We start from the raw sequence: 27,555 nt of genomic DNA on the forward strand, positions 1-27,555 counted from the left end.
TTACTTACGGGCATTTGTGGCCAGCTGTCCAGTATTTATGTCCATTATTCCCGATAACAGTGGTTTTTTTACCAGAATTTTTTTTAAAACCCGAACTACGATTCATATTGCAATATTTGGTAATTTTCGTTGTTGGTAAAACGATCAAATTTATTATCAAATTAGCTGTTACAATCAGCTATCGATCCCTGAAAATTACCGCGACGTGCCGCCATTGTTGTCAAGCGAAAATACTTGCCGAAAACCACTTTTTGAACTCAAAATTTCAAGGTATTTTCAATTGAAAAAATCAAAACAAAAACCACCATTTTGAAAAAAAATCTTTTTTCTTTAATTATATTTCCGTTTCCGGTGAGTGTCGTGTGCAAAACGGCGGGAAATATGAACTGACGTGACGTCGGGCGAGATATCTCGCCTGCAGTAGTCAGAAGGTAAACAATATGATGAAGTGCCATTAACCTTTAGACTACTGGATTAATTTTTAACAAAAACCACGTTGAGTGGGTACAAGTTTATAATTTTTACTCACATATATTCACTTAAATGTTTCATAAATACATGAAATAAAGTTCATATATGAATCGGTAAGTATTATTTTCGTTTCTTTTTTTGTAATTTTTATTATTTTAGATCGGCTAATGGTGATTAAAATTAGGCAAAAAATCGAAAAAGTTGCGTTTACTTACGGGCATTTGTGGCCAGCTGTCCAGTATTTATGTCCATTATTCCCGATAACTGGTTTTCTGACCAGAATTTTTTTTAAAACCTGAACTACGATTCATATTGCAATATTTGGTAATTTTCGTTGTTGGTAAAATGATCAAATTTATTATCAAATTAGCTGTCACAATCAGCTATCGATCCCTGAAAATGACTGCGACGTGCCGCCATTGTTGTCAAGCGAAAGTACTTGCCGAAAACCACTTTGAACTAAAAATTTCAAGGTATTTTCAATTGAAAAAATCAAAACAAAAACCACCATTTTGAAAAAAAATCTTTTTTCTTTAATTATATTTCCGTTTCCGGTGAGTGTCGTGTGCAAAACGGCGGGAAATATGAACTGACGTGACGTCGGGCGAGATATCTCGCCTGCAGTAGTCAGAAGGTAAACAATATGATGAAGTGCCATTAACCTTTAGACTACTGGATTAATTTTTAACAAAAACCACGTTGAGTGGGTACAAGTTTATAATTTTTACTCACATATATTCACTTAAATGTTTCATAAATACATGAAATAAAGTTCATATATGAATCGGTAAGTATTATTTTCGTTTCTTTTTTTGTAATTTTTATTATTTTAGATCGGCTAATGGTGATTAAAATTAGGCAAAAAATCGAAAAAGTTGCGTTTACTTACGGGCATTTGTGGCCAGCTGTCCAGTATTTATGTCCATTATTCCCGATAACTGGTTTTCTGACCAGAATTTTTTTTAAAACCTGAACTACGATTCATATTGCAATATTTGGTAATTTTCGTTGTTGGTAAAATGATCAAATTTATTATCAAATTAGCTGTCACAATCAGCTATCGATCCCTGAAAATGACTGCGACGTGCCGCCATTGTTGTCAAGCGAAAGTACTTGCCGAAAACCACTTTGAACTAAAAATTTCAAGGTATTTTCAATTGAAAAAATCAAAACAAAAACCACCATTTTGAAAAAAAATCTTTTTTCTTTAATTATATTTCTGGTTCCGGTGAGTGTCGTGTGCAAAACGGCGGGAAATATGAATTGGGGAATGCACTGTATACAGTGTACAGTATATCGACTGACGTGACGTCGGGTGAGATATCTCGCCTGCAGTAGTCAGAAGGTTAAACAAAACATTTTTTAATTATTTATTTAGCACCAGATGACCGACCCTCCAATTCATGCCTCGACCCCTGTATCCAATGGACGACCACAGCACAGTGGCCAGCATCATCGCGTGGACAGTCCGATGTACCATGGTGCCGAAATACAAAAAACACTACAGGAGACGAAGGCTGCTCTCGTACAACTTCAAGAGGAGTACACGACGTATAAAAAAGAAAGGAGAACTAACGAAAGGTAATTTAAAGGAATAGCCTACTAAATGGCTCAATCATATGTTCACAGTGGGAGGTCGAAAAATGTAGGTCGCTATATCTTACTGAACTCATTGAGATGTATAATTGTAAGCGTGTAAAAAAAAAAAAAGCACTGACTCTGGCTGTGATTTAATAAAATGAAAAAACCCTCACCAAAATCTGCTACGGTTAGTTGTTTAAAATGTTTGCAAAATGGCTTATGGCATCCAACTTTAGCTGAAAAAGAATGTCCTTGCATTGTACATTTCTAGCTGCATAAAATCATTGAGAAAAATGTGTTGATTGGCACTGAAGCAATGTTTAATATTGATGGATGTTTAGTATCCCTAATTACTCGTATTCAAGATCTCTTATTTGTTACACATATCGTATTCCCCACTTGGAGTATTTATTGCAGCTCTATCTGTATTTCTGAATTTACTGTCATGTGTTTTTAGTCTCAATTGCTAATAAAAAGTCTAACTGTTGTACATGCTTAGTGATATAAAAATAGTTGTTGCAGGGCTCGTGCTTATAAACCTTAAAGTCTAGACTTTAATAAAGTCCAGACTTTAACATAATGCTATGTGAATGGCATTGCCATGACGTTAAAGTCTGGACTTTATTAAAGTCTAGTCTTTAAGGTTTACAAGCACGGGGCCAGATAACAGGAAATGAGTTTGTTTTATATTTTAGAATAATTTCTGATGATCTGGACAAAACACGTGCAGAGTTGTCAAAACTTAAAGTGGAAAATGCTAAGCTTTCTTCTCAGGTATGTTTGGGATTTTTATTTTTTTATTTTTTTTAGTTAAATTGTTTTTGGGAGAGGAGGGGTTCAGATTTTTAGTCTTTTATTATTTGCCACTTACAGTATTTAATTTGAAATTTCAGTATTAAACTGTATTTACCAAGAATTTTATGCCATGTATGTTAATTGTAAATCAAAAGGTTTTTTGCTGCAATTGGCATTTAATAAACTGGGCCCATATTTTCAAAGCTACGATATTATAAAACATTGTAGGATATGATGTCATTATGGCGTGTATTGTGGTGGCGTCGTAGCCTACGATGGTTTTACAATATGGTAGCGTTAAGATTAACACCCATCCCTTCCAAAGAAGAAGATGAAAAATCAAACCCCAATCTGACAGTTTGCCAAAATAGCTTAAAAAATTGTGGACAATAAATTATCCCTGGATCATGGAGATTTTTTTCTTCTTTTTATTGTTAGCAATTTTAACACAAGTGAATGTAGGAGAAGCAAATTCCCCAAAGAGTATAATTGGTCTGTATTTTAAAAAACATTTAAGCTTATTTTGTCAAACTGACCGGTTAGGGTTGGCTTTATCGTCTTCTTCTTTGGGAGGGGTGGGTGTTGATTTTTTGTTTGTTTTTGTTGTTTTTAATGTAATGGGATAGGTATTGTTGTTGAAAATTTGCAATATATTTAAATCCAAATGACTGTTTTGTAGCTGGAATTCCAGGCAGAGAGGTTTAAGACTCTGCAGGCAAATGCTGATGGTTACCGGCGCGAAATCACAGCACTTCAGGAGAAGAATCAGAAATACTCCACCTCTGTTGCAAAACATGAACAAACAATTAATGTCTTAAGAGAGGTATATCAACCTATTTGACCAGTTCACTGCAATTTATTGACCTATAACAGAATACTATTTAATTTATTTTTAAATGTATGGTGACAGTCATATTTAGGACGAAAATAATGCAATATGTGTTAATTTAGGAACTTTTAAAACTAACTTTGTAAGTATCTGGAAAAAATAATTTAATAGTTTAATACATCCCAAAAAAACTTGACTGCCGTTTTAATATGGTTGACATAAAATATATGTAAAATTTGCAATAGCACTAATTTTATATGTCATTTATATTGATTATGTTTAGTAGTTGATTGTATTTTCAATGTGCATTATTTAGTTCAAGATGTTAATATTCTGATAAATGTTGATCATTTTGAAAAGTCGACTATCAAGACATCTAGAATAATTATTTTTGTCGATTAAACCAGGATCTGATGGCCGCTAATGAAAAGAACACCCACCTGGACGTCAGGTGTGAAGGCTTGAGATCCGAACTGGAACTGGTCAAGATGTCTGAACAGCGACTGATTCAAGAGGTTACTGGACTCCGCAGGGAAAAACAGTCGCAGAACATGCTCATGTCCAATCTACAATCCATACAGGTTTGAACTTTTGTCTCATTTAAAGTAACTATGGTTTAAGTTCAGTAGATACGTTGGGTTTCTTTTATAAATTTCAAGATGTTTAATTTATGAATAAATTTCAAAGGTAAACTGAACAGAAGTGGCCAAATTGTAAAATGAGCCACAAGAGTCTATGTATTTTTTCACTATACAGAATAATTTAGAACAAACAGACTTCAGATTTTTCTTGCTGCCAATTATTTTTAACATCAAAAGATTTTCAATAAATGTATATACTATGTTTTCCTCATTTCATAAGTTAGTTTAAGCTCAGAATTAACGTCCAACACCCCTCCTCCCCCCCCCCTTAAAAAAATTAAAATAAATAAAAAATAATAATAAACAGTACTGATCTATGAAGATATTAATTTTATGTTGTTGTTTTTTCTCTTCTTTGTAACGCAGACCAGCTTAGAAAGAGTTGAGTTTGAGAACAAAACCCGGCAGAAGAATCAGCTGGATGCCAAGGAAAAGGAGTTAATTTCCCTACGTCGACGGGTGACTACTTTAATGGAAGAACAGAAAACTGCAGCTACTAGATGGGAGGTATGTTTTGTCTTATTCTTCTATAAGCGTTCTAGCCAGTGCACCACGACTGGTATACCAAAGGCTGTGGATGTGCTATCCTGACTGTAGGATGGTGCATATAAACAATCCATTGTTACTAATAAAAATATTTATCTTGTTTCCTCTGTAAGACATTTCCAAATTACCAAATATTTGATATCCAATAGCTGATGATTAATAAATCAGTGTGTCCTAGTGGTGTGTCATTAAACAAAACAAACCTTAATTTCTTCTCCTATAAATTAGTACTACAAACGAAACTATGTGAATATACTTTTAATGGTAAACAGAAATATTTTTTTTAAATTGTTTTACATGAAAACCACCCTCCCAGGGAGTTACATATATTTTTTAACATGATATGAATAAAAAAGGCTGTTTAAAAAAAGACAGATAAGAAACAATTTACTGTTACAGTAGTACACATATCATATTATTCAGTCACATTTCCTCATTGATATCATTTGTTTTTAAATTGATGTGTCTTTTCCTGTGTTTAAGAAACGTTTGAAGGATGTTGAAATGAAACTACAGGAGGAACAGAAGAGAAACCACGAGCTAAAGGATTTACTGGCTGAAACTAACAAATGTGTAGACAACCTTAAGCAAGAGGTCAGTGTGTTACCGTCTTTGTTAACGGCGACAAGTTCTTGCTGAAGACTAACCTAAATGAAACCCCTCTAAACCAGACACCTGCAGTATCAAGTTAAAAATCTGGTATTAAGGGTATCTGTGTTAAAGAGGTTCTGTTATCTTCTGATATTTAAAAAGAAACTGAAAAATGTCCGGTTTACAGACTGTCCGGGTTTAAAAGATTTCACTGTAGTTTTTTTAAGTTTTGAAAACATTTTGATGAATGTACGTAGCTTGATATTTGTATTGTATTTTCCCCCACATCTTTTCACACTAAGATTTTTACATAATTATATAATTTTATTTTTAAGGTAAATAATTATATTCACCTTTATTTGTGATGTGTATTGTTGTGCTGGGGTTTCATTAAACATTCATTCATTCTTTGTTTTCTTACTAATGTTTTGACAAAAATTGTATCTATTTACAGCTGAAGACGTCTGAAGCCAAATGTTTATCATTGGAAGAAAAGCTAAAAAGACTTGGTGGAGAGGGACACGGTAAACTGATATTTGACTGGGTTTTTTCTTTTTAATCTCATCGTTAATGGGAATTTCTCATGAAGTTTTTATTGAAAATAGTTTTAACCTTTAGACTACTGGATTAATTTTTAATAAAAAACACGTTGACAGGGTACAAGTTTATAATCTTTACTCACATATATTCACTTAAATGTTTTATAAATACATGAAATAAAGTTCATATATGAATCGGTAAGTATTATTTTTGTGTCTTTTTTGTAATTTTTATTATTTTTAGATCGGCTAATGGTGATTAAAATTAGGCAAAAAATCGAAAAAGTTACGTTTACTTACGGGCATTTGTGGCCAGCTGTCCAGTATTTATGTCCTTTATTCCCGATAACAGTGGTTTTCTGACCAGAATTTTTTTTAAAACCCGAAGTACGATTCATATTGCAATATTTGGTAATTTTCGTTGTTGGTAAAACTATCAAATTTATTATCAAATTAGCTGTCACAATCAGCTATCGATCCCTGAAAATTACTGCGACGTGCCACCATTGTTGTCAAGCGAAAATACTTGACGAAAACCACTTTTTGAACTCAAAATTTCAAGGTATTTTCAATTGAAAAAATCAAAACAAAAGCCACCATTTTGAAAAAAAATCTTTTTTCTTTTATTATGTTTCCGTTTCCGGTGAGTGTCGTGTGCAAAACGGTGGGAAATATGAATTGGGGAATGCACTGTATACAGTGTACAGTATGTCGACTGACATGACGTCGGGCGAGATATCTCTGAAGGTTAAAATAGGCTTAATGATGTCCATTGTTTAAATGTGATGCAGTATATGTTGTTGTTTGAAGTTGTTTATTACACCACTGCAGGTGCTCCAGCTGCAAGCTCAGAAGTGTCAAATGTAGAAGAAATCAAAGATCTCAAATCACAACTCAACCAGGCTCAGCAGCGCATTAAAAGTAAGCATATAATTTTTAAGTCTTTTTAATTTATTTTTATGCTTTACTCCTGGACAAACACATACCCTAGTGCTTTGCCCTGGGCAGAAGTTAATAGTTAATGGTTGTTGTGAGAGAAGTGGCCAGACATCTCCATACCAAGTCGTATACTTCCTGTGGGTAAAAGCCAATACAGGGATGTGAATCAAACCTTAAAATTTATAGCATAATCACTGTGGCATTGACTTAATGTGTTAAATGCACCTTTTCCAGAGATGCCAACCATTATGAATTTGGTGGAATCATTACGAATTTAAAGCATAGATTACGCTATTACGATTGTCTTGTTCGAAATTCCAATTTTTAGAAAGAAAATTGTAATTTCACATATTTGGTGTCGGATCGTATTTTGGAAGGCACAAATGTTGTTAACACCAGACAAATGGAACTTTTCCCCCTCTTCACCGTCAACAATCATAGATTGGTTTCCTGCTTGTTCTTTAAACTTATTATAGAGAGCATAGCAAGCGTGGCAATATAGAATAAACTAGTCTAGCAATCGGTCTTCTGAACAACCCCGATGTTTGCTGATTGGGTACTGCCTTGAACTTGACTTTACCAAAATGTCGAAGAGGAAAGGTCTCGAATCTATCGGTGAATTAGCAGTGAAAAAAACGTGTGCGTCAAAGATATAATTGAATACACTCGCTCCAGAGGCATCACTGATAACATTCCTATTTTGGGGGGTGCGATTCCTATTTTTGAAGTCCTGGATTCCTATGACACTCCAACTACATGGCTGTTAACTGTCCGTCGTGAGACGGATTTCCGTCGTCAGAGAAATTGTGGAAATTATTTTTTCAGTCAGGTTTTTTTTTTTTTTTTTTTTTTATAAATGAGAATCACTTCGGCCGTTTTCGGTTTCCGTAATGTCAACCCGATCGCATCGGATGTTGTCTTTGCCCCACTGACCCCCTTTAGGGACCCATCCCAGGGTATAATCTACCATACATTTTGGGGCCAGTGACGTAAATTTCCAATCCAATATCAAACTTTTCCCCAATTAGACCCTTCGACCCAATAGTTTCCCAATAAAGATTTCCAAAGTTGCTCTTATCGTGGACACTTGAACTCATAAAAATGTTTACAAATTTAGCTAATTGTATATTTAAAAAAAAACTGACATCGAAAAAAGTTTCGTTTTGGTTTTCCGATCGATTACGAACACGTGACGAACAACTCTGACCTGGATATGCAAATTAGGTGTATCCTGTTGTGATACAGTCTGTTGTATCATAGTTTTTAGTAATAATGCCTACATTGTCTGATATAATATATTTTTGGTAGAAGAATACAACTTTGTTTTAATCCATCCATTTGTGTTAACACATATTTGGGATCTATCGCTATTTACTTAGTCCGAACGGACGTAGAAAGTAAAAGTATTGACTTAATGTGCATCCTGCACTACCATTTGCTGTGCTGTTTTAAGCAGACGATCTTATTTTGTAAAAAGGTGTGTACATATGTTTCGTACTTTTTTTCTCCAGATATTTTATTATTATTATTATTTATTTATTTTAAATCATGTTTGGTACGGTTTTTGTAATTACCCCCCCCCACCCCAAAAAAACAAAAAACCCAAAAAAAACAACAACAACACAAAAACAACTTACTACAGTAGTTGTAAATTAAGTGAAAAAAAAACCAAATTTAAATGTGCTACACACTCCCTTTGAAGTAATGGCCGTACCCGATGTCACACCATGTGACGAACAGTACGTGCGAGTTTGAACACTGTTACAATGTAATAGTGATGCTGGGAGATTATTAGATTGCGTATTATAGATATTGAAACTTTAAAATAAAATTGATCTGGTAAAAAATTAACATTTACCGACCAGCGGTATGTTACTTCTTTATTATTTACGATTGAATAATGAGGTCATTCGAGAATTACGCAACGTGCACTAAGGAGAGTGGGAATTATGGGATGTGTGACAAAACTTCATTTTTTTTTTTTAAATTTTGGGGGGGGGGGGGGGGGTGTTATTGTGCAACGTAATGTTAATTAATAAAGTATGCAACCAGTCATTGCCGTTTTATTTTAACATATATGTATTACTAAAGACCCCAAAGTAAAATATGACACGGTCACAAAACGTTACACGAGCGAGAAGGGTATTAAAACTCCAAGATTTTGCGTTACGTATTGTTAAATGAACACAGAGGTCAACAGAGGACTATTCAACGTTAGCGTAATGCAGTATCAGACATTGGCTTTTACCCCAATTTTTAACGACCATAATGAATTTGCAATAAGACTATACCCGATGTAAATGTATTTGAATATTTGATTTGTCGTCCATTAGCTGGCCGTCAAGCCTAAATAAATAATATCAAGTAATAATGCAAACTTTAAAAAAATGCCCGTAGCTTATGAAAGAACACCCCAGCAAATGTCAGCCTAATAGGACTATTTTTATTAATATAGGTTCACTGCAGGACCCATCAAATTAATGTTTTTGTCCAATAAAAAAAACAAAAAAACGGTTTGGGTTGGGAGAAATACATGTTTGAAGTGGACTACAATTGTCATATAAAACACAACCATTTTGAATGGTGATATAATCATGGCACTGACATCCGCCATCTAAACCCCCAACCAGGGCAATGCCCTGTACCTTGAAATTTCAGTCACAACATTTTACTTTTGTTAACAGCCATGCAACTAGGGTTGGCATCTGCTTTTCTATCCACGTTTCTCTTCTTTTACATGGCACTTTTAAACTGTAATATTGTATCATAATAATAATGTTCTTGTAACAATACCATACATGACTTTTGTATGAAACCTTTGACAATTATACTGCTGTATTTGGGCAAACTTTAAGATTTGCTAGAATAAGAGTAAGTGCATGTTTAAAATACCAGATCATAGTAATTCTTGATATTGCAGTATCTGCAAAAATATATGGTTTACTATTTCTATTCTCTATAATATATAGGTCTGGAACAACAACTTGCAACAGCAAAGAAACATGTGGAGCAGTACAAGAAGATTTCAGACAGTGTAGAGGAAACACTAAAACAACAAAATCTGGTAAGACATAGAAAAAAAAAGGTTGGAGGCAAAACCAGTTCTGCTGAAAACCGATTGATCCACTTTTGCAGCTCTGCAGGGCACAATATTTCAAGCAAACCATTATCATGTTCACATGTAGATTACACAACTTTAACTTCAAGTGGACCATTACACAGTCTAAAGGAAGGAAATATTTTATTTAACGACACACTCAACACATTTTATTTATGGTTATATGGCATCAGACATGGTTAAGGACCACACAGATACTGACATAGGAAACCCGCTGTCGCCACTTCATGGGCTACTCTTTTCGATTAGCAGCAAGGGATCTTTTATATGCACCATCCCACAGACAGGATAGTACATACCATGGCCTTTGTTACACCAGTTGTGGCGCACTGGCTGGAACAAGAAATAGCCCAATGGGTCCACCGATGGGGATTGATCCTAGACCGACCGCGCATCCAGCGAATGCTTTACCACTGGGCTACATCCCGTCCCTTACACAGTCTAAAAGTCATAGAAACTGTTCGTTAACAATTTAAAATAAAATATTTGACTTCGCTTGAAATTAGTTTAAGCTGAAAGTACTGTTATTGCATAATGTCAATGCAGGTTTTAGGTATTTGATTGGTATTGTCCACATAACAGTAGTTAAAAACCATGATTATCTAAGATTTTAAAACACTGTCCCCTGCCAGATGCCCTACTACTGAGCTAAATTCTGCTTTATTTTATAGTAGAAGCCATTTCAGTGTTAATTCACATCTGTGAACTGTTTCATAATGTAATACAGGATGGATTTTGTGTGTGTTTTTAATTATATATTTATATTGATTTATAAGTAAAATTCATCTCATTCATTTCAGACTAGCAAACAGTTTCAAGATGGTTTGGAAAAGAGAGCTTCTGAAATGAAACAAGGTAACTTATGAAAGAAAAATCATTGAAACTCACCACCCATAAAATACTTTAAATTCTTCTCATTCATTCCATGGTATTAAGTAAGATTAAATAAATGTGGAATACTATTGCAGTGTAAAAACATTAGTTACTTTTCTGTAAATTATACAAAAACCTTAGCACATGCTCACAATTTGTAAATTGTGCAAACTGTGGGAATCTGCAGTGCTTATGCTGCATTCATTTTGTGCTCATGAATATCGTGAATTCGCAAGTTCCAAATTGTGAACACGACTTGTGCACTGTCACTCCAATCTCACACACCCCAACTTACAATTGTACGAATGATTTGTGTTTGTTCTGCCATTTTATGCTCCAGTTCACAAGTTGTGTTCAGGTGGTTATTTTATCAAAAGGACACTCATCACAACTTGTGAATTTGAAAGGATTATATCCACGACTTGTAATGAATGCAGCATTATATGCAAAATGAAAATCATGCATGTGTATAAATTGTGTGACTTTGGTTCTGCACAAATGATATAAAATGAATCCCCCTCCATATTTTCCCCAGGGTACAATATTAGTATTGAAGAAGGAAGGGAATGTTTTATTTAATGATGCACTCAACACATTTTATTTATGGTTATATGGCGTCAGACATATGGTTAAGGACCACACATATATTAAGAGGAAACCCGCTGTAACCATTTTATGGGCTACTCTTTTTGATTAGCAGCAAGGGATCTTTTATATGCACCATCCCACAGACAGGATAGTACATACCACAGCCTTTGTTACACCAGTTGTGGAGCACTGGCTGGAACGAGAAATAGCCCACATATCATAGGCTGTGGTATGTGTTATCCTGTCTGGGATGGTGCATATAAAAGATCCCTTGCTGCAAATCAAAAAGAATAGCCCATGAAGTGGTGACAGCAGGTTTCCTCTCAGTATCTGTGTGGTCCTCAACCATATGTCAGACGCCATATAACCATAAATAAAATGTGTTGAGTGTGTCGTTAAATAAAACATTTCCTTCCTTGTAAGATGATAAAGGAAAATGTTTGGTAACTTAACACATCATTAATAGAGGCACTGATTTTCCACGATCGCAGAATCGCGAAAATACCTATCTGAAACGGAATTCCCGATTTTTTTCAAAAACATTATTTGACTTTAAATAGCACATTTGATTAATGAAAATTTATTTTTCGAACTAGAAACTATAGACACCAACATCTGCCTGTGCTATGCTACGAAACTAGTACCTTTGTATGTTTCGCCAAATGTTTAATGTAGAGTATCTAGACATTTTACCAGTCGTGTTTTCTTCGCTTAACGGGGGGAAAACCGAACATTGTGAGCTAAAATTGTCTGATATTTACTCAAGTGAAAGATATATTATATTATGTTTGCTTATTAATTTTTAACATTTGCGGCATTGCCATATTTCCAATCTCACAAAGGAATGCGGTAATTGCATATTGTATGCCAGGCTTTGTTCAAAATAAATTATACAAGGGAAGTGGTTTATAGTGTGATCGTTTGTAATTATTTTCCCGATCATATCGTAAAGAAAACCAATAATGTCTGAAGTCTGTGTTGCAGCGTATTCACAAGTTAAATTCCTGTGTGTGTGTGTGTGTGTGTGTGAAACAAAAACAGAATTTGTAACATTATGAAACGGAAAAGGGAAAAATCTGAAACGGAAAATCAGTGCCTCTACATTAATAATTTTCTGCTTGTTTTTTTCAGAAATAGAACAGTTGGAAAAACGAGTAGAGGTCATGGAAAAAGAAAGACAAGATTTGTTGAATGAAAATATTAAAATATCAGAAGAAAGTCATACACTGGTAAGAATTGTTCATTTGTTCATTAGAAATGTGAAAAGCTCTTGCCATTATTAAATTAAAATTACTAGGACAACCAATGGCCGTAGCTCCTTGAGCTTTGACCCATTGATTTGCCATTTGGTATATAGTGCCTGTTATATTCATGATTACAGAACGGGCTTATATTTCTGGTTATTTCGCAAAGTTTTACCAATGTTATTTTAACTAATTTATTTTGTGGTAGAAACTGTTGTTTCATTATTAATTGGAAATGGTAATTTTGGAGGAATGCATGTTTTTGGAATCACTAATTGCTAAATTTACAAAGCTTATATATTTCTTACATGCATGTAACTACATACATTTACAATACTTAAACACATGCTTTTAAGAAAAACAGGTTTCATAAATTCGGTGTCAGGATTGGCTGGGCGTCTTGCACAGACTGTCCTTGCTGATACACCTCTGTTACAAGGGATGGTACGGGCTGTGAGGGTTGCTAGCTGGAACCTGTTTCGCAGATGCGTGGTTCGGATCCATGTGTCTTGGCAAGTGGTTGTCATGGGTGGTCGGCTGCTACAGGGACAGTCCCTGACCTGGTTGTTTTGTTTATATTGTTGCCATAAGTGCCATATGGTGTTTCTGTGGATTTTGAATTGACGTCTGACGTCACGCTGTGCGGTCCCAGATTCAAGCATCCCTATGACTCGCCATCTGTCAGTTTCACTGAAGCGTGGCATAACAAAACTGCATCAAACTGTTCACTAATGGTGTTTTTCTGACTTCTGGAGGCTGCACAGAGTGGCAATGATTTGCGACTGAATGTCTGGCCTTTTATGGTGAACACAGGACAGGATTTCTCTCAAATATTCCATGTTTCTTGCACAAAGCATGCAATCGATGCAACAACTGCTTGGTTGCATTTCTCTAGTTTACATCCATAAATCCATTCACAAATTTATTACTCCAAACAACCCATGTAACAATAACTTTTGCCTTTGAGTATATATATGGCAGTTTAAAAAAATTACCTACGGCACAAATACATTTCATAAATGCAGTCCTTTGATTTTTTGTATTTGATTTTTTTCCCTATTTTAAAATGCTGATTTTTGGAAGCATCTGTCTAGTCTTTGGGGCGAGATTTAGCTCAGTCGGTTGAGTGCTCGCTTGAGGTGCTTGGATTGCAGGATCGAACCACCTCGATAGATCCATTCAACTGATTGGGGTTTTTCTCATTCCAACTAATGCACCACACCTGGTCTGAGGCCATGGTATGTGCTTTCCTAACTGGGAAAATGCATATAAAAGATCCCTTGCTGTGTGTGTCAGAACTACCAAATGTTTGATCTACAATAGCCGATGATTAATTAATCAATTTGCTCTAGTGGTGTCGTTAAAGGCATATAAGATATACCTATGGTATAAATACCTTTTGTGATTGGTGTTTTTCCCATTGCAACCAATGCACAACAACTGGTCAAAGGCAGTGGTATGTGCTTTCCTGAATGGGAAGTGCATATAAAAGATTAGAAAAAAAATGTAGCATGTTTCCTCTACCAAATGTTTGACATCCAATTGCCGATGATTAGTTAATCAATTTGCTCTTGTGGTGTTGTTAAACAAAACAAACTTTTTTCTTTCTTTTTTTCTGTCTAGTCTTAAAGGCATATAAGATATACCTACAGTATAAATACCTTTTGTACTTTCAGCCATTCTATTTATTTATATTTTAGAATGCTGATCTTCGGAAGCAGCTGTCAAGTCTGCAGAACGAGCTGCAGGAAGCTGTGGAGAGACGCGAGGTGGCCATAGCTAATGAGGAGTCGGCCAAGAGAGACTTGGATGCGCAGATTAAAATAGCTGCTGAGGTTCGTTATTAGTCAATGTCTGTCCATCTAATCTTCACATAGTTTTCCTCTGACATTTTTTTTATCCGCAATGCCTCAAGATATTCAGGTGAAATTTTGTGTATAGCTTTATCATATACTGTTACAGATCAAGTTTGACTTTTGTGGCGAATTACTCATGTTTCACAGAGTTATGAATTTAGGAGATATAAAAATGTGTTGGTGCCCCGTAGGGAACATGTATTCATTAGCAGTACTCTCAGAATGTTTATGTAGATAATATTGATGGTGTTTGTTTTATGTAAGTTAGGCATCTGTGTTCAACATGATGCATATAAAAGATGCCTTGCTACTAATGGAAAAATGTAGCAGGTTTTCTCTCTAAGACTATAAGTCAAAATGACCAAATAGCCAATGGTTATTAAATCAATGTGCTCTAGTGATGTCATTAAACAAAACAAACGTTAGTTTATTTTCTCTCAGACTATATGTCAAAATTAGCAAATGTTTGACATCCAATATTCGATTATTAATAAATCAGTGTGCTCTAGTGGTGGTGTTAAACAAAACAAACTGTTCAACACTATTATGAATATTGCTTGGGTCATCCATTAACAAATATGTTTTTTATAACCCAAACAACCATTTGACTCTTCTTTTTTTTCTTTGGTTGATGGAGGGAATGAAGAAAGAATTTGGTTTAAAATGTTTGAAGAATTATCATTATTTGTGTTGTTAAAAAAAAACAAGGAAGAAAACATTTGTGCTAAAAGCAGTTGGTGTATACATTTGAAGAAATGTTTTATTTTGGTGCAGGCACAAAACAAGTATGAACGAGAACTGATGCTTCATGCTGCTGATGTAGAAGCTCTGACATCACACAAGAAACAGGCGAGTTCATCAACATATGTTAATTTATCTCAGTGTGTACTCAGCGTCACTACTGAAGGGTCACTCATATTGTTAGTACTACACATGTTGACGATACCCGTCCAACACACTAATTATGAAAGAAGGAAAGTATGGCCTTCGTGGATTAGGCCCAGAGTGAGGTTTCCTAAGTAGCATTTGGATTTCAATATGAGTAATAGTACTTCCGGTTATAGGCCACAACAAAATGATAAAAGTTATGCAAACATATGTACCTAGTATCACCCCAACAAATGGTTTGTCTCAACACACCCATGTCTGAAATTCTGTATGTTGTGCCCGTGCAATGCATTTTGTTGTGTACCATTACTCATATTGAAATCCAAATACTACTTAGGAAACCTCACTCTGGGCCTAATCCACGAAGGCCATACATTCCTTCTTTGGACGGGCATCGTTAACGTGTAGTACTAACAATATAGTATATACTGAGTGTATATAAACTAGACATGGAAAATACATTTTGCAAATATTTGACACTTCATTTGTTTTAAACATAATTATTAGTCTGAAATTAGCCATTTTTGGATTGAAAAAAAAAAGAGCTGATAGTATAGCCTTTCCCAGCATTTTAATCAAAATACATTTATCCAGTCGGCAACATAAACATTGTAATTCAAGCATCGCTTTAAAGAATAAAAACAAATAAAATAAAGATGGAATGGTTTGTTCTTAGTATTTGTTTCATTTTGGCTTGTTGCTTTTTTCATTGTAGATTGAAAATTTCAATGCACTGCTAACAGAAGCACAAGAAGTGGGTAAAAAAGCTGAACAAGAATTAACAGAATCACGGGTGAGTGCGAGTTTGTTTTGTGATCATCTGTAAATTATAAATCCATTGTTTAATGTCTTTCATAATCTAATAATATAATTGTGTTTCCATTTATACATTTTAGGACAATTTAATTGGTTGAACGATGCTTATTTGTTTGCATTCATAGCTTTATGATTAAAAAAAAAAACATTAAACTGAACCAATCAATAAAGTATCTTTAACTATATTTAGCTTAGAAGTCTCAGTAAAAACATGGAAAATTTAATTTTCTTATTTGGCAAAATCATTTAATGTAATGATCAATTTGTTTTTTTTTAAATGGGATTTGTGCAATTTTTTAAGTTAAACAGATAAATTGGCAAAATGTTCTGTTCACCCAGAGTTAGCCCTGATTAGATCAAATAAAGTGGACTGTGAATAATGAAAACCGTTCAGTAGCTAGCTGTGTGTTCATGATATTTTGCAGTATGTTGAAAATGATGTATTAACACAGTGGTGTTTAAATTTCAGACATCATGGTTAGAACAGGAGCGCATCATGCGTGAAGAATGCCGTTTAATGGATCAGCGAGTTCGAGAACTCACCCAGCAAAATAATGTCTTACATCAACAGATGGAGAAAGTAAGTATCCGTGAATTTAGGATTTTAGCAGTTATGGTTCATGTACTTATTTGTCATAACCGGGGCCTTGTTCCTTGAAGTGATCTTGGTGCTACAATCACATTAAGTGCATAGCTACCGTAGGCACTTAATATGATATTAGCATATGGAACAGGCAGATTTGATTGATAAGTGGTTTAGCAGAAACAAACAATTTATATATTTTTCGAAAGCTTGGTCACTTTTATACAGATGTACGTTTTTTTTCTGTTCCACACACAGTATATATTCACTGCTGTTATTACTACATGTGTATTGATAGATTAGGAAAATTAACAAATGAAGTTTTTAATTTTTAACACATTATGAATAATTTAGGTGAATAAAATATCATAAACTCCTGGAGACCGGTTCTTGGTTAATAAACCCCAGAGATTTTTCCACAGATATTTTTTTCCCTACAGATCCCACAGATATTTTTGTTATTGCAATAATATAATGTGGACCCTTGTTTTCATTTGATATTTTTCCGTTACTTAAAAGTGCATTTTGGCAAGGATTTTTCCAAAGGGTAAAATTAGTAAAGATAGGTACCCTAAAGTATTTTTAGGGTACTGATGCATACCCTAAAATATTTAAATATTAAAAAAATTAATTTCAAAAATTAGTTTAAATGTTCCTGTATGACTTAAAACATACAAAAAGTGTTATGTCGGAGTAATTATTATACTTTATATATATACGTTGTTGAAATAAAAATTTTAATGACCATAACTTTGACATGAGCGCTGGTAGGCTTTGCGGTCCATCGAGGGCGTACCTATTATAAATCTTTGACGGAAACCTTGTAAGGATGTTTTGTAGAGTTTCTACCCGTTTAAATTATTATTTCAATAAAATTAAGGATTTTACAAAGAACCACGATAAAAAAGAGTAAATATGGGTCTTATGTGAGTGTCTATATCTTGATCGTTTTTATTTTAGTTGACAGGACAAGTGGTAAAGATCCAACAGAGGGTCCGCGAGGATGCTCCCAAACCCGGCCGATCAGACGACACTGTGAAAACTTCAGATCAGCTGCTGGAAGTTATTAAGTAATACTTCATGACAGTTAACAAATTTAAATATTAACTTACTTTATCTCAGGAAATTATCTATTTTATTAACTGTTATCCCTTTAGGCAGTGGTAGATTTTGTTGGTTATTTTGGTTTTACCTTCATTCATACAAATTTATTATAAAATGTCTTAATGTTGGCTCAGACTATCCTTGTTTCATAACTTTGATTTTCTAACACAGATCTTATCAAACATATTCTTTGTCATAATACTTTTAATTGGTACACAAATAAATTGATAGGTTTTACAGGAACCTTTATGACATGTAACTTCTATATATATATATTTGTTCAAAAATATTTTCTTAAAGTGTGCTTGTATTAAAAAATGAACATAAAATTTAATTAATCAATGTAGATATGAACTGAGAATGTTATGTCACTTAATTTTCTTAGTATAACAAAGAGTTACTTGTTTATCATTTTATCTTTTGTTTCCTTCTTAATGTTATATTGGACTTCTTTTAATGATTTTTTTTTTTCTTCCAGATTTTTGAGAAAGGAAAAGGAAATTTCTGAAACACAGCTAGAAGTAGCAAAGGCTGAATGCAACAGAGTAAACCAGCGCTGTAATTTGCTACAGAAACAGCTTGATGATGCAAACAAGACACTGTCTGAAGAAAGGCAGACTTCTCAGGTATATTGATTTTTCCACTGGGCCACTAAGTTTGTATCTGCTTCTGGGATTTGTAAGCTTTCTTTTTATCAAATACCTTGTTGAAGTGGAATTTGTCATTATAATGTCTGATAAATTCACCTAACATTGCATGCTTCAAGATTTATTTTGTTGTCTATTAAAATAGAATTGACTACACAGTTTATAACCATGACTGTAAGAATCAATTGTGAGGTCAGATGAAACAGGAAAAATACATTTAGGGTGGTGGAAATGTTTATCTGAACAGTGAGCTCATAACATAACAGAGTTATTTCTCTTTTGTAAGCAATATAGTTCAATAAGAATCATATTGGGTGTATCCGGCCTCAGTGGTGTCGTGGTTAAGCCATCGAACATAAGGCTTGTAGGTACAGGGTTCACAGCTTGGTTTCGGCTCCCACCCAGAGCTAGTTTTAACAACTCAATGGGTAGGTGTAAGACCACTACACCCTCTTCTCTCTCATTGACCACTAACACCTAACTAGACAGACAGTCCAGATAGCTGTGGTGTGTGCCCAGGACAGTGTGCTTGAATGTTAATTGGATATAAGCACAAAAATAAGTTGAAAAAAATAAATGAAATATTGGGTGTATTCAGCATGGCCCATTCGCATGGACTATTTCTATTTTGTATATGCAGAACCTCTAGACTAGACTCAAATCTGTTATAATGTCACACACAGACAATTTGTATAGCATTGCCATGGCATTAAAGTCTCAAACGGTTAAAAGTCTTGAGTTTAGATTCTAAAAATTTTAATAAGCACATAACCAGGTGTGAGAGTAATAAGATTCTCACAGTTGCATATATTGTTTTCATCACTTCTTCATGGTCTGTTTCAAATTATAGTTCAAATTGTTGCTCAAGTAGTGGCTCTTGTATGTGTTGGTCTGGTATCATCTTTCTGGTTGGCTTTTCAGATTGCTGTTCAGGCTGCATCTCAGCATGCCGAGATGATGAAGAAAGTTGAAAACCTCAATCTACTGTCCGACAGTAACAAGATGCTGCGAGAAGAACGAAATAAACTACAGAGTCAGCTGCAAGAAGCCGAAGCCAAAGTAAGATTTGACTACATAATAACAAACCTTTATAACAAACCTTAATTCAGGTGTAAATATTTGTTTATTGAATCTCCTCAGTGGATGTTTAATTAATCAATATGCTCTAGTGGTGTCTTTAGACAAAGAAAACTTTAATTCTTTCTATTCTATGGATGGATGGACCGACCGACAGGCGGACAGACAGACAGACAAATGTCTCTTTCTTTTTCTCCTCAAATCATACTGGGGTTTGTTTTGGTGAGGTTGTTTTTGCTTTACTGATACCCAGCTAAATGTTCTCTTTATTACTCAATCAATGTGCTCTAGTGGCGTCGTTAAATAAAACAAATTTTACTTTTTCTTTATTACTCAGTCTTCCATTCTTATGCATGGACATAAGCAATCATCCATCCACACATTACTCATTGTTATTTTCTATATAGGTAAAGAAACTGGAAGCGGACATTGCACCTTACCAAACAACCATACGCACCCTTCAGGCCCAGAGAGACACATTAGTGAGTGAGAAGAGTTCTATGATGAATGAAGTTGATCGCTGGAAGTCGCGAACAAACCACCTGATAGAACAGTCACACAAGGCAGATCCTGAGGAACACAAGAGAGTCTTGTGAGTAGAGACCCAGCTTCGAAAATAATGTACAAATGAGTAGGGACCAGGGTTTAAAAATTATTTATAAATTAGTACAGACCAAGGTTTAAAATAGATCAAGAGTGAATTAGGATTAGGGTTTGGAATAGATTTGGAGTAAATAGAGACCAGTGTTTGGGATAGACAGAGTGAAAAGGAATCAGGGTTTGGGATAGATTTGATGAGTGATCAGAGAACGTGGTTTGGAGTAGATCTAGAATGAGTAGGGACCAGGAATTTGGAATAGATTCAAAGAGAGTAGGGAACAGGGTTTGGGAGAGATAGTTTAGTTAAGGAAAAGTACCTTGTGACATATGGTTGCTGCCATTTTTGATACATGAAACAGATTTTATGAAGTGATCATTTCTGTAAATTGGGTGCTCCTGTTTCATTTAGTTTTGCTTTTTGAAATTTGTTGCTTTCATATCTTTAGTACAAATCCCTGACTGTGGGATGATACATATAAAAGATCCCTTGCTGCTAATTGAAAAGAGTAACCCATGAAGTGGCGACAGCAGGTTTCCTCTCTCAATATATGTGTAGTCCTAATCATATGTCTGACACCATATAACCGTAAATAAAACGTGTTGAGTGTGTTGTTAAATAAAACATTTCCTTTCTTCCGTTAGTACAAATCTGTCTACAAATTTGTGTCATTTATTTTTAGTTGACATATTTGTATGCAATATTCTTGTCACTTAGTCCATCATTCTACCATTTTGCTACTTGATTTAGGCAAGAGAAGGAAACTATGCGCCGACAGATTGCACAGAGTAATGAAGAAAAGTCAAAACAGAGGTAAAGTGTTTCATCCTCATTATTAAGACCATTACTCCACTAGTAGGATTCAGGGCCCGTAATTTCAAAGCTATCTTAGCATGTGCTATAGGGATGTCACAGCCTACGATGGTTTCACAATTTCATTGCACTAAGATAGCTTTAAAAATCCATAGCCAGAATGGCAAACCTAAACAGTGTTTTATTCTCAGTATTAAGCTACCAAGTTTATCCAGTGTGCAGTAAAGAAAATAAAAATGCACTCGTTAAATAAAAAATGTCTTCCTTCCTTAATTCATTGTGAAGGAAAGTGTATGCTATAAATGTAGGGGTTGTTTGTTATGCCACAAAATATAATAATAATAATAATGATAAAAGTTATATAAATTTTGCTTCAATGTTAAATTTGAATTATTAAAATCTACATGTAGAAACTATACTCCATTACTAGAGATAAAAAAATTTCATTGTCTTCCCCAACAAGATACCGTATAATAAATCAAGTCTATGGTATAAAATTGCCACACACACTCTAAAAATTAATAGCTACTGCATCCCACCCTCACCCCTTTCAAGTATTCATTTAGATAAAATATTCACACCAATAGCTTTTATATTTCAGGGCAGAAATAGTAAAACTGAATTCAAGTATACAAACAAGTCAGTAAGTATATTCTTTATATTTTTGTTTATTTCTTTATAATTCTCTTTATTATATACATAGCAATGAAATATATAGATCTATGGAAACCATAAAAGTCATATCCGGTAAAAAATCATATTTTCACTGTATTTTAGCTACAGTGAAAATATAGAAGTCGTATTTACTTTTTTGTAAAAGTGCATGATTAAATTATCTCCCTCGTCTCGGTTCCTCGTATTTAAATTTGATGATTACCAATGCATCTGATCGTATTTGAAAAATAAAAAACGTAATTTAAACAACTGTACCTATAAAAAAGGGATACAAAGTGCAATTACGATAAAATATCTAAAACGAATTGAATACGAAGCTAAATAATGATGACACAATGCAGGGTCATCGAGTGTAAGTGTAAGAATTTAACAGCATTCGACTCGTTTTATTTTTGTGGGAGTTTTTAGAGGATCGCTTTGTCAGGTATGTTTGCACCGCAGTATTGTTAAATAAATGTTAATAAAGATAAATTTTAAATAGATTTCTTTTTAAAAGTCTAAGGTAAAGTAAATTTTCTGGCAAAGTTCCATAAGAAGAAATATATCATGACGTTACGTGTTTTCGATAGGATAAGCGAAAGATATTGCCAAAAAGCAAAAGATATTGTCAAAAATTAGGAAATATGTATATAATAAATAGACCATTTCATGGTATTTTTCCGAATACGATTTTTATGTCAACTCGTGATGTGTGAAAACCATATTTTCACTCATTGCTTCGCAATTCGTGAAAATATGGTTTTCACACACCACTCTTTGACATAAAAATCGTATTCGAAAAAACCCATGAAATAGCCTCTATATATTTCTTTTAGTAGTAATTTTTAATGTAGCAGTAACTTCTTGTTTGTGATTATCGAACAGTTCTTTCATTCTCATGAATGAATGTTTTACTGAGCACATCTTTCTGAGCAATTTATATTTACTAATTACATCAGCAGTTTCTGAGCATTGATGTCATACAGGTTTTTTAAAATTCATAAATATGGTCTCTGTTTTTTTTAATATTACAGAAGTGAATTGCTTGCAGCAAGGAATCAGATAACACAGTTAAAGTAAGTGTTTTCTGAAATTTATTAAGAGGTTTTTAATTTGTTTAAACTTTTACTTTCTGTTTTGTATATTATTCCTCATAGTTATAACGTGAAACAATATGAGCCTTGAATTCACCTTCTAGGCGTTTTCATTTTAATATGTAATTGCTTTTTGGTGGTCCTTACAATCATACAATCGGTTTTAAACATTTATTCTGCAACCACTGGCTGATTATGGTCACCGAAGCAAAGTCATAAACATGTACTATCAGATTATGACTTGATGTCACGTATGTGATGTCACATGCATAGCCACATTACAAAATTGCTCATTTAATCTCTAGGTCATAGTATAATGTAGCTGAAATAACAAATAATAGCTATTCCCCGTAATAATTACAGACTGCAGGATAAAAATAAATAACTAGTTAATAACGTAGGATATCAGCTTTATCCTGTTCAGGCCAAATGGGAAATTCCCATTCTTATTTTCACAGGACAAAGCCGATATCCTACGTAATTAACTAGTTATTCTCAATTTAAATACAGTCCTCATGAATATTGATTTTAAAATGAATTGACATCTTGTTAAATGTGTATGTAATTTGATGTCGCCACTATCTAGTGGTCTTTATTTTAGTTGTTTGATTAACTGCATTATTGAATTGTTTTATTTGACCGTACTTATTTATTATTTTCAGTGTTGAGATTACAAATCTAAAAACTCAGCTACAAGTAAGCAATCAAGATGCTGAGGAGAAAGTCAAAACTATTAACCAGGTAATTTATTTCATTACTTGAAAAAATCATGGCATGATATATTATTTTTTTCTTGATGATTGCTTCTTTTCTCAAACTGTAGAAAATATTTCATTTACCAGGACTGATTCAGACTAGTCTAATGAAATTGGGGGGAGTTGCTATAGATCAGTATTCATACAATTAAGTATTCATGAAATGAGAAAATTATTTAACTTGTTTACAGATTCATAAAGTGCATGGGTTTGGAACAAGGTGAAAGTTAAACATTAATTTTTTTAGATGTAATGATTCCAAGTATAAGCTAAGTCAAATAAAATATTGTGCTTAACCTTTAGACTACTGGATTAATTTTTAACAAAAACCACGTTGAGTGGGTACAAGTTTATAATTTTTACTCACATATATTCACTTAAATGTTTCATAAATACATGAAATAAAGTTCATATATGAATCGGTAAGTATTATTTTCGTGGGTTTTTGTAATTTTTATTACTTTTAGATCAGTTAATGGTGATTAAAATTAGGCAAAAAAAAAAAAAGTTGCGTTTACTTACAGGCATTTGTGGCCATCTGTCCAGTATTTATGTCCATTATTCCCGATAACAGTGGTTTTCTGACCTGAATTTTTTTTTAAACCCCTAACTACGATTTATATTGCAATATTTGGTGATTTTCATTGTTGGTAAAACAATCAAATTTATTATCAAATTAGCTGTCACAATCAGCTATCGATTCCTGAAAATTACAGTGATGTGCTGCCATTGTTGTCAAGTGAAAATGCTTGCCGAAAACCGAAAAACGTTTTGAACTCAAAATTTCAAGGTATTTTCAATTGACCAAAAAATATAAATAAAAGCCACTATTTTGAAAATAATTTGTTTTCCTTTTATTATATTTCCGTTTCCGTTTCCGGTGACTGTCGGGGAAATATGAATTGGGGAATGCATTGTATACAGTATGTCGACTGATGGCAAGATATCTTACCTGCAGTACTCAGAAGGTTAAGTCACATACATTATATAACTGAATCTTAGTGTTTGATGTATTGTAACTTGTGCTCCAATGGAAGTTATAAGGATCGATTGAGACCTTCTTGTATCTTTGTTTTTTAGCTGAATATATACATTTTATAACTGAATCTTAGTTCCTTAGTGCATTGTAACTTGTGTTCCAATGTAAATGATAAGAATTGACCTTGTATCTTTGTTTTTCAGCTGAAGAAGATTGGAAGGAAGTACAAAGAACAGACAGAAATGCTCAACAAGTCGGTAGAAGATCAGAAGAAAGAATTGGAAAATCAGAAAAAAGAATTGGAAGAAGTAAAAAACAAATCTGCCAGTCAGGAGGCTGATCAGCCCAATATGGCTGCCCTGGAGCAGACGTCAGCGGAACTGAAGAGTAAGATGAGTGCCTTGGAGAAAGAGAGGGAGGAACTAAAGCAACAGGTGAAACAGAAAGAGATGGACGTCACTGAAATTAAGGAGGAACTAGAGAAAACTAAGAAGGTAAAGATTTTATAGTGTTCTGGGCCCCGTTCCACAAAAGAATTGTAGCTAAGGTTAATTGTAGTGACTTAAGGTGAGTTTTACAACTGGTATCTTAAACTTTACAGTTGTTCCACAAAGCAATCTTATGGTAGTCGTAAGTGCCTGTTTAATGATTAATATATTATTTGCAAAGAAGTACGAATTAGTTAAGTAATAAATTGGTTACCGAATTTTCGGAACATGTTGGATGTATTCATTGTATTGGACACCCATGAAACAACTTTGTCATTTTATTTGTTAAGCGATAATTACCGAATGCATAAGACATGGGAGTTATCTAACTTATTTTCGTGTGAAGGTCGTTAGGCCAAGACTTTTTTTTATCGAATACTGAGTTTCATAAAAGGTATTTGGTATATATTAGATCCATTTTTAATAATACGTTAGTGGCTTACAACTGCCTCGTACCAATTGTAAATGTTCACTGTAATTTACGACTGTAGTAAGCTACGCCACGTCGTGGAACGGGCTGACGATCATAAAAAACATTTAAGGTCTCGATGGTAGGTATTTACGACGATAGTAAGGCTAAGATCGCTTTCGTGGAACGGGGCCCTGGGGTTTTCTGTTTTCACTTTTTTGTTCCAGTTCAAAGTATTTTATTGCCCCCAGAAACATAGATGATGTCAGGGTTGGGGAGACACATGGACATATATCAACTAATTACCATAATGCACTGTTACACACCTGAAAAAGTAAAGGCCGATAAAAAAGATTTGACTTTTTTTTTCTTTTTTTTTTCAGTTAAAAGTATTTTATTACACCCAAAAACAATGTCTCATGAATCACTAACCACTAACCACTAACCCAGATAGCTGAGGTGTGTATCCTTAATTAAATATATGCCCAAAAATCAAGTTTAATGAAATTAAAATCTTTCCTTTCAGGAAATAGTGGAACTGCAGGCGTCAAGTACCCAACTGAAGGAAGAGAATGTGGAATATGAAAAGAAGCAGGGTCATTCAAGAGCAGTTTTGCAGACAGCCAAAAATAAGCTGACCAATCAGAGGCAACAGTTAGAGAAGCTGACCCATGAAAATGCAGAACTGAAAAAGAAAGTTACTTATGCAGATTCTGCACTAAAAGGTAGATGTATTTATTTTATCAGTAATAAGTCAAAGACCATTTCTTTTCACATTACCTGTCCTCACAGGTGTTCTTTACTGTATGCTCCCTGTAGTTCCGGTTATGTGACTTCAACTTCTTGTTTTTTCCTTTCGCTTATCTGGTTCGACATGTTTTTTTGGCTCTGCTGTTTGGAGTCAGACTTTGGTTTTTTTTCGTGATCCTCACAGATTTATTTCCGCCCGAGCCTCCCCGCTTCCTGTTCTCCGTTGATGCGCTCATGGAAAAGAAGGAAGTTGAAGTCACATGACCGGAACTACAGGGAGCATACAGTGAAGAATTTTAGGCCATCCCATTGGCTGTTGGGATTTTCGGACCAGACCACTCGCATGGGGGGGGGGGGGGGTGTGTGTGCACTTGTTAGGACAGGTAATGTATCTATAAAAGAGAAAACACTCCAAGTTTTCTCCAAAGTGTTTGGTTTGTTATATATAATATGTAGTCTTACATGGGTCAAAATGCTTTTTTCATAGTAAGTTTCTCCATGTTTTAAATGTGTATCAATAAGCTGATATCAACGTATATTGTTTTCAGTCTTATAGCAGTACTTTTCTAACAGGCATTTTATTCTGCAGCAAAATACTCAGTTTTTACCCATTTATTTACAAAGTTAATAAAAAATATTCCTAAATTCAACCCTTTTTTGCCAAATCGGTGTTTAATTTAATAAAAAGTATAATTTGAATGTAGTGATAAAAAGTACCTAAGACTGAGTCCACCTCATCATTCATGAGGCACTTTGGTGCGAGCCCAATTTTCCAGTCACATAAATATGTTTACCTGCAATAAATATTGATACAGAAAGTTGAATTCTGTATACTATAAGATAAATCTAAATATGTAAGTTTTTTGAGTGAGTGATTAAAGTAAGGTTTAATAAATTCACATGGCTCAACCATTTTGAGAGTTAATGTTGGCTAATTATTTTTGGACCCATTTATTTACTAAGTTAGGAAGAATTGCCATTTCATTACATCAATTATCACCCTCTAACAAATTACAAGTAGTTTAAATTAGTTCCATTTGGTGTGAGTTCTTGTACATGTATATGCATTTAAATATAAAAAGCCTAAAATAATTGATGGCGTCTTATATAAGAAGAGAGTGAGATGAAATTCAACAGTATGAAGTCCCAACTGGAAAGTCGCATCTGTAAGTTGGAGAGAGATCTGCAGGAAGCAAAGGCGTCCTCTACGTCGGGCGATACATCAGACTGTCAACAGCAGTTGGAAGCAAAACAGAAGGAAATCCACGAACTCCAAACACGGGTAAATG

At 34.2% G+C, this 27,555-nt stretch overlaps 1 protein-coding gene across 5 annotated transcripts in view; it reads left to right on the forward strand.

The window, feature by feature from the left end:
• LOC121373993 (nucleoprotein TPR-like) overlaps nucleotides 1–27,555 on the forward strand; it is a 73,531-nt gene that overhangs the window by 19,426 nt on the left and 26,550 nt on the right. For 3 of the 5 annotated variants that reach the window (XM_041500850.1, XM_041500852.1, XM_041500853.1), the window contains exons 21-46: nucleotides 1,850–2,052; nucleotides 2,748–2,826; nucleotides 3,527–3,670; nucleotides 4,084–4,257; nucleotides 4,684–4,824; nucleotides 5,347–5,457; nucleotides 5,909–5,978; nucleotides 6,825–6,914; nucleotides 9,902–9,996; nucleotides 10,851–10,905; nucleotides 12,643–12,740; nucleotides 14,456–14,590; nucleotides 15,386–15,460; nucleotides 16,215–16,292; nucleotides 16,785–16,895; nucleotides 17,859–17,968; nucleotides 18,481–18,628; nucleotides 19,571–19,708; nucleotides 20,134–20,318; nucleotides 21,075–21,137; nucleotides 21,739–21,780; nucleotides 22,826–22,867; nucleotides 23,548–23,626; nucleotides 24,823–25,113; nucleotides 26,043–26,241; nucleotides 27,379–27,548. In XM_041500850.1, coding sequence (XP_041356784.1) covers nucleotides 1,850–2,052; nucleotides 2,748–2,826; nucleotides 3,527–3,670; nucleotides 4,084–4,257; nucleotides 4,684–4,824; nucleotides 5,347–5,457; nucleotides 5,909–5,978; nucleotides 6,825–6,914; nucleotides 9,902–9,996; nucleotides 10,851–10,905; nucleotides 12,643–12,740; nucleotides 14,456–14,590; nucleotides 15,386–15,460; nucleotides 16,215–16,292; nucleotides 16,785–16,895; nucleotides 17,859–17,968; nucleotides 18,481–18,628; nucleotides 19,571–19,708; nucleotides 20,134–20,318; nucleotides 21,075–21,137; nucleotides 21,739–21,780; nucleotides 22,826–22,867; nucleotides 23,548–23,626; nucleotides 24,823–25,113; nucleotides 26,043–26,241; nucleotides 27,379–27,548 — 3,126 coding nt within the window. The remainder of the gene's footprint in view (nucleotides 1–1,849; nucleotides 2,053–2,747; nucleotides 2,827–3,526; nucleotides 3,671–4,083; nucleotides 4,258–4,683; nucleotides 4,825–5,346; nucleotides 5,458–5,908; nucleotides 5,979–6,824; nucleotides 6,915–9,901; nucleotides 9,997–10,850; nucleotides 10,906–12,642; nucleotides 12,741–14,455; nucleotides 14,591–15,385; nucleotides 15,461–16,214; nucleotides 16,293–16,784; nucleotides 16,896–17,858; nucleotides 17,969–18,480; nucleotides 18,629–19,570; nucleotides 19,709–20,133; nucleotides 20,319–21,074; nucleotides 21,138–21,738; nucleotides 21,781–22,825; nucleotides 22,868–23,547; nucleotides 23,627–24,822; nucleotides 25,114–26,042; nucleotides 26,242–27,378; nucleotides 27,549–27,555) is intronic. The other 2 variants (XM_041500851.1, XM_041500854.1) reach the window with 2 other exon arrangements.

This window comes from Gigantopelta aegis, chromosome 6, assembly GCF_016097555.1.
Source record: "Gigantopelta aegis isolate Gae_Host chromosome 6, Gae_host_genome, whole genome shotgun sequence".
Taxonomy (NCBI): Eukaryota; Metazoa; Mollusca; class Gastropoda; order Neomphalida; family Peltospiridae; genus Gigantopelta; species Gigantopelta aegis.